The 15,846-nt window shown below is 36.4% G+C and overlaps 1 protein-coding gene across 1 annotated transcript; it reads right to left on the bottom strand.

The window, feature by feature from the left end:
- LOC109835511 lies at positions 11,793-15,045 on the bottom strand. The gene is made up of 4 exons (XM_020403484.1): positions 14,514-15,045; positions 13,168-14,442; positions 12,611-13,054; positions 11,793-12,463 (listed from the first exon to the last, which is right to left on the bottom strand). The coding sequence occupies exons 1-4, from the start codon at positions 15,043-15,045 to the stop codon at positions 11,793-11,795; spliced, it is 2,922 nt and encodes a 973-aa protein (XP_020259073.1).

Raw genomic sequence — 15,846 nt, 5'->3', positions numbered from 1 at the left:
CCTTTAGAGAAGATTCTCAAACCACCCCTACCCCTCAATGATCAAAGTGACTGGGCAGGGTAGTCCATCATTGTCACCAATGCCTTGCGTGGCGTTGGTCTGGTTGATCATCTCACCAGTATAGGATTAGTTCCACCATCCATTAGCAATGTTGCTTTATCTAGTACTATTACATCCTTTAGAGAAGATTCTCAAACCACCCCTACCCCTCAATGATCAAAGTGACTGGGCAGGGTAGTCCATCATTGTCACCAATGCCTTGCGTGGCGTTGGTCTGGTTGATCATCTCACCAGTATAGGATTAGTTCCACCATCCATTAGCAATGTTGCTTTATCTAGTACTATTACATCTGGCAGTGGTGATGTCACTCTTCAGACTTCTCGTGCTCTCTATGTTAAGGAGAGTTCGGACTGGCACTTGCAGGATGGATTATCTCACTCATTATGTTGGTTCCGGTCTCACTGTCAAAATTGGTTCGCTTCCCTCTGCTCGGGGCATGTGGACTCGCCTCACTGAGTGTTTCACTAAGTGTTCTGGTGCACGCGAGGCATATTTTCTGCAACGCGTTGCTCTACAACCCAAAGATAGTTCCTCTTCACAGTCTCATTTTGGACAAATGCAAGCTTTTTGGACAAAATTATGCTCAATACTTCCTGGACGTGATTCTACATATGAAGACTAGCTAGCCTGGTATGAGCGGCATGAGGTGCATCAACTGTTTAAGTCCCTTTCCGAATATTCAACTATGGCTGATCAACTACTTTATCAGATTTAATTTCTGATTTTGGCCTCAGTTATGGGAGGTCTAACTATTTATGAGACTCGACAGTAGACAGCACGACTGAATTTATCAACAGACGCTCCTACCTCTTCACTCGAGACTGCTCTGTCTGTACCTGTCATTATTCTAGTTATGAATCATACTTTTCAACAGGCTCCCTCACAGGCTCGATCTAAACTCTCTTGCAAATATTGCAAGAAGGAAGGATACCATATTGAGACATGCTTCAAGCTTCATCCTGAGTTACGTTCCTCAGGTACTGGTCGTGGTCGACGATCCGCTCAGTCTCAACCCTCTTGTACACCAGGATTGCTTGCCAATGTTATACCTTATATCATTTCAGACTCTACTATTCAATCTATTGAAGGTCTTCGCCGTCAACTTGATGCTTTTCAGCATATCATCTATACATCCGCAGCACAACTCTCTGGTATGTATTTTGCTGGTTCTTAAGCAAACCCTCCGGTCTTTGGTATGAATTGTTGGACCCTAGAGGAGGGGTGATTAGGGTCTTATGCCAATCTAATCCAATTTTATGCCAATTAAAACTAATTAACAAGTTATCCTAGCAAATATAAATACAATAAGATACATAAGATAGGATAGGCAATATGAACTAATGAATATATCCTAGCAATGAGATATTACAAATATATGAACAAGGATATATAAACAACACAAGGGTAAATAATGTAAACAAAGAGGTGGACAAACTAACTAATGAGACAATGGCGATATGCGCAATGAGCACAAATATAAATGAACGCCAAAGCACACACAAACAAAATCAAATGATCACGGAGTTCGGACCTTCCGTCCTACGTCTCCGCTCCCCACTCCCGGGGAGAAATCCACTAACACAACCGGATTTTCTACGCTTACCCGAACAACGTTTACACCTCACACTCGGTTTTCTAGCTAACCGAAAACTTTACAATCACCACTCTTGCATTCCCACTCTACACCCTCTCAAGTGTTGAACTAGATGTGTCTCCCTCAAGTGCTCGGATACAACCTCTCCTTAAGTTCATCAACCGACGCCACTCCTCTTAGGATGATCCCCGACTCTCGCCACACACTTCTCTCGGTGTACAAGTGTATTACAAAGTGATCCTCATAATTAGGCTCAATACAATAAATGTTTGTTCTCTACTATGGATGAGAACACAATGAAAGCTCACACTCAATTGTTATAACTTTCACCAACCCAAATATACTATGTATGAAAATACAATAAGCTTAAGTGGGTGTGTGTAGACAATGAGTAAAAAAAAATCTAACTCAAATAGCAAACTAGCAATAATAAGAATATGAAAATCAATAATAAAATTGCTGGAGAAAAGAGTTAGAAAACTTCTCTATAAACTCAAAGGAGAGGATGAATAAGATTGAGAATGAATCCCTCAATTTACAATGTAAGCTTCCTCCTTTGTAAACAAAAGCCAAACTTAAAACAAACTGTAAAGCCCTCTTAAACTTGTTTAAAACTTTCTCCAATTCTTATTGGTAGAAGAGGGGTTGAGGGGTTTTTATAGGAAGAGAAACTAATAGCCAAAACCCCAAACAAAACAACAAAAATCCAAAAAAATCAGAAATACGATTCTGTACCTAATATAGAAGTTGGGCTATCGACGGTCGACCGTGAAATTCTCGCGGTCGACCGTGAAATTCTCGCGGTCGACCGCGAGGCACTTTTGAACCTGAGAAAACTTCCAGAGAGTTCGACGGTCGATCGTGGTGGTCGACCGTGGGAATTTTCAGCTTGACAGTCGACCGTGACGGTCGACCGTGAAAGTTTCTGCTGCCTCCTGAGGGAAAAACAAAGGCGCGGTCGACCGTGGCAGTCTACCGTAAACTGACATATGAGAAAACAGGTTTGAAAGTTGATTTTCTGATTTTAAAACCCTGTTTAAAAATATCAAATAAATTTTAAAAATTATGAAACATTGGGAAATGATTGTAGACATGATAATACACATGCTATAAAAACTGGTTTTTAAAAAGGACTTCCCAAATGTAAAATATCATCATTTTGTAAAATAGTCCAAACCATGAAAATGTGAACATATGAGTTTTGACATTTTAGCTTAACCATGTTTTGAAACAATACAAAATGATTTTGTAGACTTAATAAAAGATGTATATAATGATTGTTAAGTCTATAAACTAAGAATACAATATTTTCACAGATACAAAAGAAAATGAAGCATATGAGTATGTATATGAATATATATTTGTTTCATATCTAAGTAGTTAAACCAAATCACAATAATAAATATGAAATATGTAATTTCATATTTATAAACATGAAAACCAAAATTTGTGTTGTATATATATATGACTACATATATATACATGGAAACCAATAAAATGTGTGTGTATATGATATTGAGCTTAATGTACTAAAAAACATAGTGTATAAAAATAGATTTATGAAATTAAAAGATAGAACATGAGAATCATGCAAAAAGTTTTCAAATGAAAACAAATTAATTAATGAAATTATAAATCAAGATTTAAGTCCAAAAACAATGTTTGATCAAAAAAGGAAATTTTCTTTGTAAAACTTGATCAAACCACATAAAGAATACATTGTAAAGCATATTTGAAATTTGAATCATCTATTTGCGCTATATAATGAATTCAAAAGAACAAATCAAACCAAAATTTTCATAGTTCAAAAATAAGATTACAAAACATACAAGAATCATGAACTATGGAAAAATCATCTTTAAAAGTATAAAGCCAAATCATCATTGATTTTTAAAAATCAAGAGAGGTAACTATATTTAGCTCTTGAGCTAGTATCAACCCATATAAATATTTTTAGCATCCGGTACACATGATTTAGGAATAAACACCCAATAAACCCGGAGGGTTATATAAATACAAACCTCTCATCAAAACAAAACCAATAATCATGAAAACAAAAGAATTTGACCAATAAAATGAATTGTTTTCATAAAAGTTTAAAATACATTTTTCAAAACCAAGAAAAAGAAAAATAAAAATACTAAAATTCTTGGTTTAAAATCAAATTTGTTTTGATACCCAAGTATTCTTGGTACCAAAAGGTTTAGGGATATGACCCCTATCATTCAAGATCAAAGCCCTAGGGTTATGAACCCATTTGGGTGCATTTAGTGCACGGGTCCGATCATAGCAATAATTATGCAAGTGACCCATTCGATTGCAATAAGTGCAATGAAGAGGATGCATTTAGTTATGTTAACCATGTGGATGTGCACGAGGAATATTTGCAAATAAAGATGGTCTTTTAAGATTATTTTGCAAATGAGAAACATTTTGAAATAATGTTGGTCTACTTAAAATATTTTGCGATTTAGAAACTTTTCGCAAATCAAAACAAAACTTAGCTAAGTGACCAACTCTACCACAAAAATCACAATAATACACATTATCATGCTTATGATGAACAATGGGTGCATGTGTGTGTACATGTGATGAAGAGACTTGATGAGATGCACAAGAAGCATTGATATTTTTATATTTGTGTGCATCATAGCAAAATTTAGCTAAATGGCCTTTACGACCGTAAATTGAGCATTTGTAAACTTTGCTATACAAGTGTGCATAGTGTGTAGGTGATTTATAAGTAATAGCACTAGATTTAGCACACTTGTCCATAAGTTTCTTTGATTATCAATGCATGTGTTAAAAGATGAATCTAAGCTTGATATGCGGTTTTTCACAAGATTCAATTATTATTGGTCAAAACATTATTGATAATAGAAGTAGAGCATGTATGATTATTCTTAAAAGAATCAAATTCATTTCTAATGCATTCTACTTCTAGCATGGCATCTTTATTAGCATGAGTTAAGCTAGAAATGGATGAAGTCAAATTTCATTTTCTAATTTTAACATATCATTAATTTCTTTAAGAGCAATATTTTCTTGAGAAATGATATCAAAATTGGAGGCTAGCTTCTCATGATCGGATTTTAAACTAACATGCTTGCTTTTCAGATCAATAAATTTATTTTGCAATTTAGTGTAGGCATGCGATAATTTCTCATATGCACAAGCGAGTTCATCAATAGATAAATAATTATCGGAATCGGAATCGCATACTACACAATAATTTTCCTCTTGAGCCCGTGTACATGATGCTCCACATGAACTTGAAGAAGAATCCTCCAAAACTTGTCGGATTGCCTCCAAGTCCCCTTGATGTGCTTCAATAAATTTTCAAAGTTTGTAAACACTATCAAAATGAACAAATTTGTTAGAAAATGATGAGTCAAAAGCATTAAGCAAAAATTCTAACAAAATCTTGTTTATTAAAAACATTTTCTTATCATGATTGCTCCACTTAGATATCTCCAATGTGGGCACAATATAAGCACAATCAATAACTTCCCATAAGTCAATATTTCTAGATTCAACAAATATTTTAAATTTTGAGCACCATTGAGCATAAGGAAAATTTCTAAATTTTGGAGCAATATTTGGATCATAGCTTAAACGAAATATATTTATATTTATGATATATATGTGAATATATGCAAGCAAGGCAAATGCAATCATAACTAGAATAGCACAAATAATATAACTTGGATCTTTAACTCAAGTCGATTAGTCCTTAAATCAAAGAGCACCAAGCTCTGATACCAATTGTTGGACCCTAGAGGGGGGGGGGGTGATTAGGGAGATAATGTTAGACCCTAGAGGGGGGTGATTAGGGTCTTATGCTAATCTAATCCGATTTTATACTAATTAAAACTAATTAACAAGTTATCCTAGTAAGTATAAAATACAACAAGATACATGAGCTAGGATAGGCAATATGAACTAATGAATATATCCTAGCAATGAGATATTACATTTATATGAGCAAGGATATATAAACAACACAAGGGTAAATAATGTAAACAAAGAGGTGGACAAACTAACTAATGAGACAATGGCGATATGAGCAATGAGCACAAATATAAATGAACGCTAAAGCACAAACAAACACAATCAAATGATCACGGAGTTCGAACCTTCTGTCCTACGTCTCCGCTCCCTACTCCCGAGGAGAAATCCACTAACACAACCGGGTTTTCTATGCTTATCCGAACAACGTTTACACCTCACACTCGATTTTCTAGCTAACCGAAAACTTTACAATCACTACTCTTGCATGCCCACTCTACACCCTCTCAAGTGTTGAACTAGACGTGTCTCCCTCAAGTGCTCGGATACAACCTCTCCCTAAGTTCGTCAACCGACGCCACTCCTCTTAGGATGATCCCCGACTCTCGCCACACACTTCTCTCGGTGTACAAGTGTATTACAAAATGATCCTCACAATTAGGCTCAATACAATAAATGTTTGTTCTCTACTATGGATGAGAACACAATGAAAGCTCACACTCAATTGTTACAACTTTCACCAACCTAAATATACTATGTATGAAAATACAATAAGCTCAAGTGGGTGTGTGTAGACAATGAGTGAAATAAAATCTAACTCAAATAGCAAACTAGCAATAATAAGAATATGAAAATCAATAATAAAATTGCTAGAGAAAAGAGTTAGAAAACTTCTCTATAAACTCAAAGGAGAGGATGAATAAGATTGAGAATGAATCCCTCAATTTGCAATGTAAGCTTCCTCCTTTATAAACAAAAGCCAAACTTAAAACAAACTGTAAAGCCCTCTTAAACTTGTTTAAAACTTTCTCCAATTCTTATTGGTAGAAGAGGGGTTGAGGGGTTTTTATAGGAAGAGAAACCAACAGCCAAAACCCCAAACAAAACAACAAAAATCCCAGAAAATCAGAAATACAATTCTGTACCTAATATAGCCGTTGGGCTATCGACGGCCGACCGTGAAATTCTCGCGATCGACCGCGAGATACTTTTGAACCTGAGAAAACTTCCAGAGAGTTCGACGGTTGATCATAGCGGTCGACTGTGGGAATTTTCAGCTTGATGGTCGTCCGTGGCGGTCGACCGTGAAAGTTTCTGCTGCCTCCTGAGGGAAAAACAAAGGCGCGGTCGACCGTGGCGGTCAACCGTAAACTGGCATATGAGAAAACAGGTTTGAAAGTTGATTTTTTTGATTTTAAAACCATGTTTAAAAATATCAAATAAATTCCAAAAATTATGTAACTTTGGAAAATGATTGTAAACATGATAATACACATGCTACAAAAACTGGTTTTTAAAAAGGACTTCCCAAATGTAAAATATTATCATTTTGTAAAATAGTCCAAACATAAAAATGTGAACATATGAGTTTTGACATTTTAGCTTAACCATGTTTTGAAACAATACAAAATGATTTTGTAGACTTAATTAAAGATGTATATAATAATTGTTAAGTCTATAAACTAAGAATACAATATTTTTACAAATACAATAGAAAATAAAACATATGAGAATGTATATTAAAATATATTTGTTTCATATCTAAGTAGTTAAACCAAATCACAATAATAAATATGAAATATGTAATTTCATATTTATAAACATAAAAACCAAAACTTGTGTTGTATATATATATGACTACATATATATACAAGGAAACCAATAAAATGTGTGTGTATATGATATTGAGCTTAACGTACTAACACACATAATATAAAACCTAAACTAAATTACCCAAGCTATCTTGATCTTCAATAAGCTTGACTTGGTAAACTTGTAGATGAAGCTTAAACTTGGATCTTTAACTTGAATTGTATGGCTTCACTCCACAATTTCACCAACCTCCATTGGATATGATCGTTGAAGCGCAATTCCATCCAACCTCTAATATATTGTTTGCCTAGAATAAATATAGAACACAAACACTAGATAAACAACATTAGTCGTAAATTGTTTGTTAAATATTATCAAAACAAGAAGGCCAACATGAATGATCTCTGGATTTTTTACTCGGGCTGTTCCTTTCATATGACTTGTAATGCCTCATTTTTATCTTCTATCTTCACTTCATCTTCTCTTCCCCCTATCTACACAGCTGCTGGACAACCATTGTCTATCACTCAATATGGCTCTATTACCCCCAACAAAATAATCCATCTGGTCGTCTAACACTTGGTCTCATCTATGTGGCTCCTCAGTTGTGCTTAAATTTAATTTCTATTAGCTCTTTATGTATGGCTAGCCTACTTATCCCATTTTCTTCTAATACTTGTCTTGTGTAGGATCCACAAATGGGGATGATAGTTAGGGTAGTCGTAGGAGGCACAAGCTATATTTTCTGGAATATATTCACCTTCCACAGTCCATATGTCCACATTCTCTTGTTGCTTCTGTTTGTTCGTCAAAACCCTCTACCTCGCTTCTTGCCAATTTGTGGCATATACGACTTGGTCATGTGTCTAATAAAAGGCTGAAGAGTCTTATACAGTCTAGAGTACTTGGTCCTGTATCATCTAGTTCTAGTATTGATTCATGTACTGGTTGTAAATTGGTAAAATTCACTACTTTACCATTTAAAATGTGTATATCTGTATCCACTTCCTTATTTTATTTAGTATATTCTTATATATATATCAACCAAGACTCTCTCATGCTAGCTAGTAAAATATACACTCAATATTCTGACATCTTATTGGCCAGTTGGTCTATCTGTGCATCTCTCGACTAGATATCTCTCATGTTGTTAGTATTGCCAGTTAATTTGTTAGTGCCCCACGTTTTGCATACTATGCTGCCTTATTACGGATTCTTGGGTATCTCCGGGGTACTAGCACTCGCTCTCTTCTGTTTCCTTCTACATCCAAGTTAGAGCTTTGTGCATATTCTGATGCCGATTGGGCTGGTGATCCCACTACCAGGAAGTCTACCACAGGTTATTGGATATTTCTAGGTGATTTCCTTATTTCCTGGCAGAGTAAGAAATAAGATGTTATTGCTCTTTCCAGTACCGAGGCAGAGTCTCATGCAATGTCCACAACATCTAAAGAAATTATTCATCTTCGTCATTTTCTTAGTGATTTCAGTATTTTTGTTACGACTCCTACTCCTCTCTATTGTGATAATAAGATTGTCATCCAGATTGATAATAATCCAATATTTCATGAGAGGACTAGACAAATTGAGATCGACGCTCATTTTGTCCGTCAACAAGTTATCAAGGATCAAGACAATTCTACTCCTTCATGTCTCATCCGCTGACGAGCTTACAGATTTCTTCACAAATTCCTTACTCGTTCATCGATTCCAGTTTCTTGTACACAAACTCACTTTGTTCGATCCAACATGAGTTTAAGGGGGTTGTTGATAATATTGTGTTAGTAGTGGGTTTAGTCCCACATTGGTTATGAGGACAAACCTCACCCTCTTCTACTTGTATATATATAGTACACACTCAATTTTCAATTTAGGGAAAATTTACCCAAGACTCTCTCTCTCTTTCTTACTTTAACACCCTTAATAAAATTGACTCAAGGCTATAAATGTGATGCCCCAGGGTTCACACAAGGCTACAGTCCCAGGTGAAACCCGGATTGTCAAACCTGCCAAGCACCAAACACCATGCTACGACATGTTTCACCATCACATTCGTTATCTCTCTAGTGGAAACAATAAATAGATGAAGGTACAGACAGGCAAAATAAAAATAGAACAACACTGGATAAACACAGAAGAAGCATAAGAATATCAATAATGAGCTCAACTTGAATAAGATAAACATATCTCTGAGTCTGAACTAAATCTCAAATACAATGAGTCAAAAAGAAAACAGAGTCTTATAATAGCTCTCAACTCTATGAAATAAAATACTAAACTGGAGTCTGAAAGTAATCAACTACATGTGGAGTTCTTTTTTTTTTTTTGTCAATGAACGAAAACTTTATTCATCACCAAATGTAGAAATGAATGCGCACATCCAATTACAAGAAGCCTAGAGACTGGTTATATGAATCCAGTCAACACTCATTTACAAATTCTCTATGTAATCTTTCATATGATGTGGTATATTCTCATTTAAAATCTTTGTGTATATACACAACTTTACCACATGGAATAGCTGATCAGGCCCTCTGGCTTTATGCTGAAAAAGCCTTAGATTTCTCTCTTGCCAAAGCAGATAGACAGATACTGACAATGCAATTCTTTTCAATTTCTTTTTGAAGCCTTTACCCCTCAAATTCCTATTGTACCAATCAAAAATCTGGTTCCAACTACATGATTGCCAGTTGAACTTCAGCCATTCCATTACTTTCCTCCAAATATATGCAGAATATTGACAATCAAAGAAGATATGCTGACAGGTTTCTACTTGGCCATCTCTCGAGCACAATATGCACTGGTTAGAACTTAACACACTCATTTTGCATAGCCTCTCTTGTGTGAGTAATACACAAGCTATATTGTGTGAGCAGTCTGAAAAGAGATGCTAGCCACAGAATAAATGAATGTTTGGGGTAATGCCCCCCCCCCCCCCCAAACAGTCCCTGATCCTTCATACAAAGCAGGCTGCTGCTGAAAAAGCACCCTGTAGATTGATGAAATGCTGATATTATTGTTAACACAGCAGCTATTAATTGCATTCAGAAGATTATCAACACTTCCCATCTTATCCCTCATCATGTTTCTAGCTTTTAGAAGCTGTTTCCACATCCATGAGTCAGAATTTTTAGACTGTATCTGCCAGATACTAGTTTGTCTCAGATATGTGCCGTGCACCCACTTAATCCATAGAATATCCTTTTTAAGATGTATCATCCAAAGAAGCTTAGCTGCTGTTGCATAATTCCAGAACTTAGCTGAAAATAAACCCAAGCCACCATGCTTTATGTCCTGACAAACAGAGCTCCAAGATACCAAGTGGATTTCGTGACCCCAAAGGAAACTAGAACACATGCTATCAATTCTTTCAAGCACCTTAACAGGGAGTATGAAGTTACTTGTCCAGAAAATTTGAATACCCAAGATGACAGATTTTATCATTTGTAATCTACCAGCATAGGACAAAGTTCTAGTATTTTTCCAGTTTTGAAACTGATCAGATATCTTGTTGATGAGAGGAGAGCAATCAAGACACGAAAGCCTTTTTGAGATAAGTGGCATCCCCAGATATTTAATAGGCAACATCCCCTCTGAAAAATTAAGACAGCTGCATATCTGGTTTTTTAGGCCATCTTCAACTCCACTCATAATAATTGAGCACTTAGAGGGATTAGGATTCAAACCAGAGACCTGACTAAACTCCATTAGGCAGTCCCTCAATCTTGTAATAGAGTACATATCTGCCTTACTAAACAAGAGGAGATCATCCGCAAATATTAAACGTGACAGCTTCAATCTTGAACACTTGGGATGAAATTTAAACAATCTATCATTCTTAAGGGTGTTTAGCTTGCGAGACAAGTATTCCATCCCAATAACGAAATGGGGTCACCTTGTCTTAAACCTCTAGCTCCTTGAAAGTAGCCATGAAGAACACCATTAATGGATACTGAAAACTTGGGAGTGGAGATGCATTCATAAATCCAGGAGATCATAATGTCAGGGAATCCTAATCCTTTCAACATAGCTCTTATAAAACCCCAATTAATGGTATCAAATGCTTTTCTAAGGTCAATATTCAGAACAGCTCTAGGGGAAATGTGTTTTCTACCATAGTGCTTGATTATTTCATGAGCTAGAAGAATATTGCTAGAAATTAATCTACCTTTGACAAAAGCACTTTGAGCTTCACTTACCAAGAATCCCATAACCTTTTGAATTCTGGATGCAATGATTTTTGTGATGATCTTGTAGATACAATTGCAGCATGATATTGGCCTTATACAACGAGCCCTCTCCATTGGGGTTGGTTGTGATGTTGCTCGCTAGCGCTTTGACGCTCGTTGTCTCTCCCCCTTTCAGGTCACGAGCCAGGAGCCCGGAGAGTCGCAGGTTGATGGTGACACACTTTAGTATTCGACTGTCTATTCTAGCTATGCTTTATTTTAGAGCTCCACTATAGACTTTGTTGTGATGATCTTGTAGATACAATTGCAGCATGATATTGGCCTGTAATCTGCAGCATACTGAGGATTAAGGAAGTACTGTTTGTTTAATTTCCTCTCTAGCAACTGGAAGACTGAGTATTTGCCTCTGTTCAGAAGAGAGAAGAGGACCATTTGCTATCACTTCTGGATCAGGGGTTGCAGTAGGAACAGAAGTACCCATAATCTTTTTGTAATAATTGATGATTTCTGCAATAATTTCAGATCTGTTAGTGATTCTAGACCCATTGTCAGTGTATAGAGTCAGAATTCTGTTAAGGTGCCTTTTCTTTTTCATAATAGAATGAAAGAATCTTGATCCCTTATCTCCTTGCAAGCTCCAGTTAATGTTAGCTTTCTGCTTAAAATAAGAAGATTCACAGTCAATTAATCTGTCATATTTCTTGATGCATTCTTTTTCCTTTGCAATCAAAACTGAGTTGAAAAGATCATCATTTAATTGCTTTTGAATATCTGCTAACTCTTCCTTTGCTCTACATACTTGCTCACTTATATTCATGAAATGATTTTTATTTAGCTCTTTAAGGGCATGTTTAAGCTTTTTGAGCTTAGTATGAAATCTGAACATATTGTAGCCTTCACTGCTTTGATCCCATATAGAATGAACTGTTGAGATAAAATCAGGGTGTTTCACCCACATATTGAAGAACTTGAATGGCCTTTTTCCCTCAGAAATATCATCTTCGATGGTAATTAAAGCTGGAGAGTGGTCAGAGCAATTTGGAATGAGATATTTCACCTGACTTGAGGTGTATGAGTGGATCCAGTCCTCATTCACCAAGCACCTATCCAGTCTAGACTAGATTCTGCTATCAGCTTCCTGTTTGTTACACAAAGTATAGTAACAGCCAGTAGATCTTAAATGCAACAGCTGACCAGCATTAATAAAGTTTTGAAAATCCTCTGTGTCAGATTCTGTAACTGGCAAACCACCAATTTTCTCTTCACAACTTGCTATAGCATTGAAGTCTCCACCAATAATCCATGGACTGTTAACACCTTGCTTTAAGGTAAGTAAATCCCTCCATAGATTTTTCCTGCTGGCCAAATGGTTTGAGGCATATACAATAGTGCATAGACTGAAAAACCTTCCATCTCTGGATTCAACAGTGCATGTAATACATTGTTCTGAGAAAATAACATTTTGAATTTTCAAAATATCATTGTCCCAGAGAATCCATATTCTTCCATTTCCAGCTTCTTGTACATTAGAGACCCATTTCCAGCTTTTGGTAATTTTATTTGCTAGACCTTGCAGTTTTGTTTCAGAGAGCTTAGTTTCCAAAAGAGCTAATAAAGAGAGATTATATTCCTGAATAAAATGCTTGACTATTGTATGTTTAGAGGATTTATTGAATCCCCTAATGTTCCAGATAGCAAGATGCATCAATGAGATTTCCCACCTCTGTCTGCACAGGATGGATCAGAAATTTGCTGCTCTAGGGGAGAGAAGAGAGATGGAAGAGTACCTGAAGTAACTGGTGCAGTAATATTTACTCTCCTTGCTATGTTGTTTCTGTTCACATTTGTAAACCCTGATGCATTTACAGTTGGACTGATCAGTTGAAAGCCAGAAGCTATTGGGGATGAGAATAAGGCATGATCATTCATTTGCATATACTGGTTAGAGATTGGGATGGTATCCCTTTGACTCAAACCAAAATTGCCCTCACAGTCCCTACTTGTCTGTGCAGAATCTTCATGTGCATGTTTTCCATTCTGTGCATGTTTCTCAACAGATTTTGTTTCCTGATTAGCTGAACTAATAACATGATCCATAGAACCAGGAAAAGAAGTAATTACATTCTCATGCAATGACTCCTTATTAGGCCCAGGGTTAGATACATGTACAACATTACCATCAGCAGCTTTATCAGTCTGCCTGTTAACAGGAACCCACATTTTCTTAGTTTTGTTTTTCCTGCACTGTTCAGTATCATGTCCAACCATACAGCATGTAGAACACCACTTAGGCTTAAATTCATAAAAGACTTGCTGCATATAACTTTTTCCATCAGGTCCTTCTATCTTCAAAGAATCTGGCAAAGGCTCTTTAAAAGGGAGTTTCACCTCTATTAAAACTCTAGCATAACTCAACCTCTGTCTAGTAGCCGTGAGCTTATCAGTAGTAATAGGTTTCCCAATTAGGCTAGAAATTTTACTGATTCCAGTTGAGCTCCAGAGATTGAGCTTTAATCTTGGAAATTGGACCCACATTGGATAGGAGAAGTCCTGGAATTTTTCTATATCAGTATCAATACTCCATGGCTTCAACATTAAGGGTCTAGATCCAAAAAACCAAGGCCCTGCCTCAAGAATATCATTCATTTGCTTTTGAGTTTGAAAATCAAATAGGAACAACCCTTGTTTGATAAGAGAGGTCTTAGGTATAGAAATTTTACCCCAAAGCTTATTAACATAGGATTCCATTGACTTAAATTTGACATTCAACCCTATAACATGCCCAATTAATGCATTTTTCCATAATTCTTCACCTTGCTTCCATTCATCAGCAGTAAAAGAGGCAGTATTGGTCAGGGAAGATGGAATGAAGCTTAGAGATAGACCATTACCAGATTTCCTGTTATCAGAAACGAGGCTAACAAAAGTTTTGCTGGATCCAGACCCAATTTTCTCCTGTATAACATCGTTGATCTTATCCTTAACAAATTCATCCTCTTTTTCCAGAAAAACATCATTAACTTTTTCATTTTCCCTCCCAGATGCAAAAACACAGATTCATTAAAACCAGAATCAGGTTGATGGTCCTTAGTGAGAACATTTTCCTCATTAGTATCAACAGATCTGACTTCTACAGTATTCCTCACATCAGAAATCAATGTAACAGTATCCGAAGTTTTTGAAATCTCAGAAACTGAAGCATTGAGTCTAGACTTTGAAGAAGAACCTTGGATCAGAGGAAAATCTGAAGAAGTTACTTCAAATTCCACCTCTTCAGCCCAGGAAACCCTAGGGGATCTGTTAGCACCATTTCCAGAGATTTGAGAACCATAGAGATGCCTAGCTTGAACTCCATTAATCTGAGTTGGATGCAGAGATTGTTGCGGATTTATCATGAAATCAGAAGATTTCAGTATTTCATCCAGAGATTTCTTCATCTTTTCTCCCTTTGGACCAGTCGATCCCATAAAACTGGATCCATCATCATCCCCATCCAAACTTGTATCAAATTGATCCTCAGAGTGCAGCGAATTGGGACTAGAGGATCTTAAACCAATATTAAGTAACTTCCTTCCACTCCTCTTCTTCTTCTTGGCCATGGAAAGCTAAGCAGGGGCGCAAGTTAGCTGCAAGAATTGCATGCTAACATGCACCGAGACCTGCTCCTTTTTTTTGTTAATTATGAAGAGGTTGTATTATCCATGTGGAGTTCTGAAATGACTACAAAATATAATAAATAGCTAAATGGACAACTAAGATGTCCCATCAACCTGCGACCCTCCGTGCGCCGGACTCGCTGCCTGAAAGAGGGGAAACAACGAGCGTCAAAGCGCTAGCGAGATCATCACTACCTCTACCTAGGGGAAGGGGTAGGAGTATATAAGAAAATAGAGTTAGTACATACATATATCAAATCATTCATATAACTCTCTATGAATGAAAAATCAAATAATCAATGATAAATACTCCAATCTCCAACATAAAGAATAATCATCTCATTTCGAATTACGTCCGAGTGACCTGCTCTAAAATCAGATGATATCAACAATTTCTAAAACAAGAATATCTGCCGTTCATAACGGGTGTATCGAAAGGTCAAATGAAATACCCTACTCGCGGGAAATCTATCATGGAAGTGAAGCTTACAACTGATCAATTTTCTATGTGTGCATCATCTTGTGCTATAGCGATACTTTTGTAATGCTCTTACTCAATCACTCTGCGGCAATAGGATTTATTATCTCCCTATTTCCGGATGCATGTAATAACGATACTTTTGTAATACTCTTACTCAATCGTTCTGCGGCAAATAGGTTTCATCTCCCTATTTCCGGATACGTATAAGACAACATTATTCAATATGTGTTGGTCAATCTATAGATCTCATGTCAAGTGTGTGT

This window comes from Asparagus officinalis, chromosome 1 (assembly GCF_001876935.1).
Source record: "Asparagus officinalis chromosome 1, Aspof.V1, whole genome shotgun sequence".
Classification (NCBI taxonomy): Eukaryota; Viridiplantae; Streptophyta; class Magnoliopsida; order Asparagales; family Asparagaceae; genus Asparagus; species Asparagus officinalis.
The sequence above is the reverse complement of the archived record's forward strand: the minus strand, read 5'-3'. Positions and strand labels throughout refer to the sequence as shown.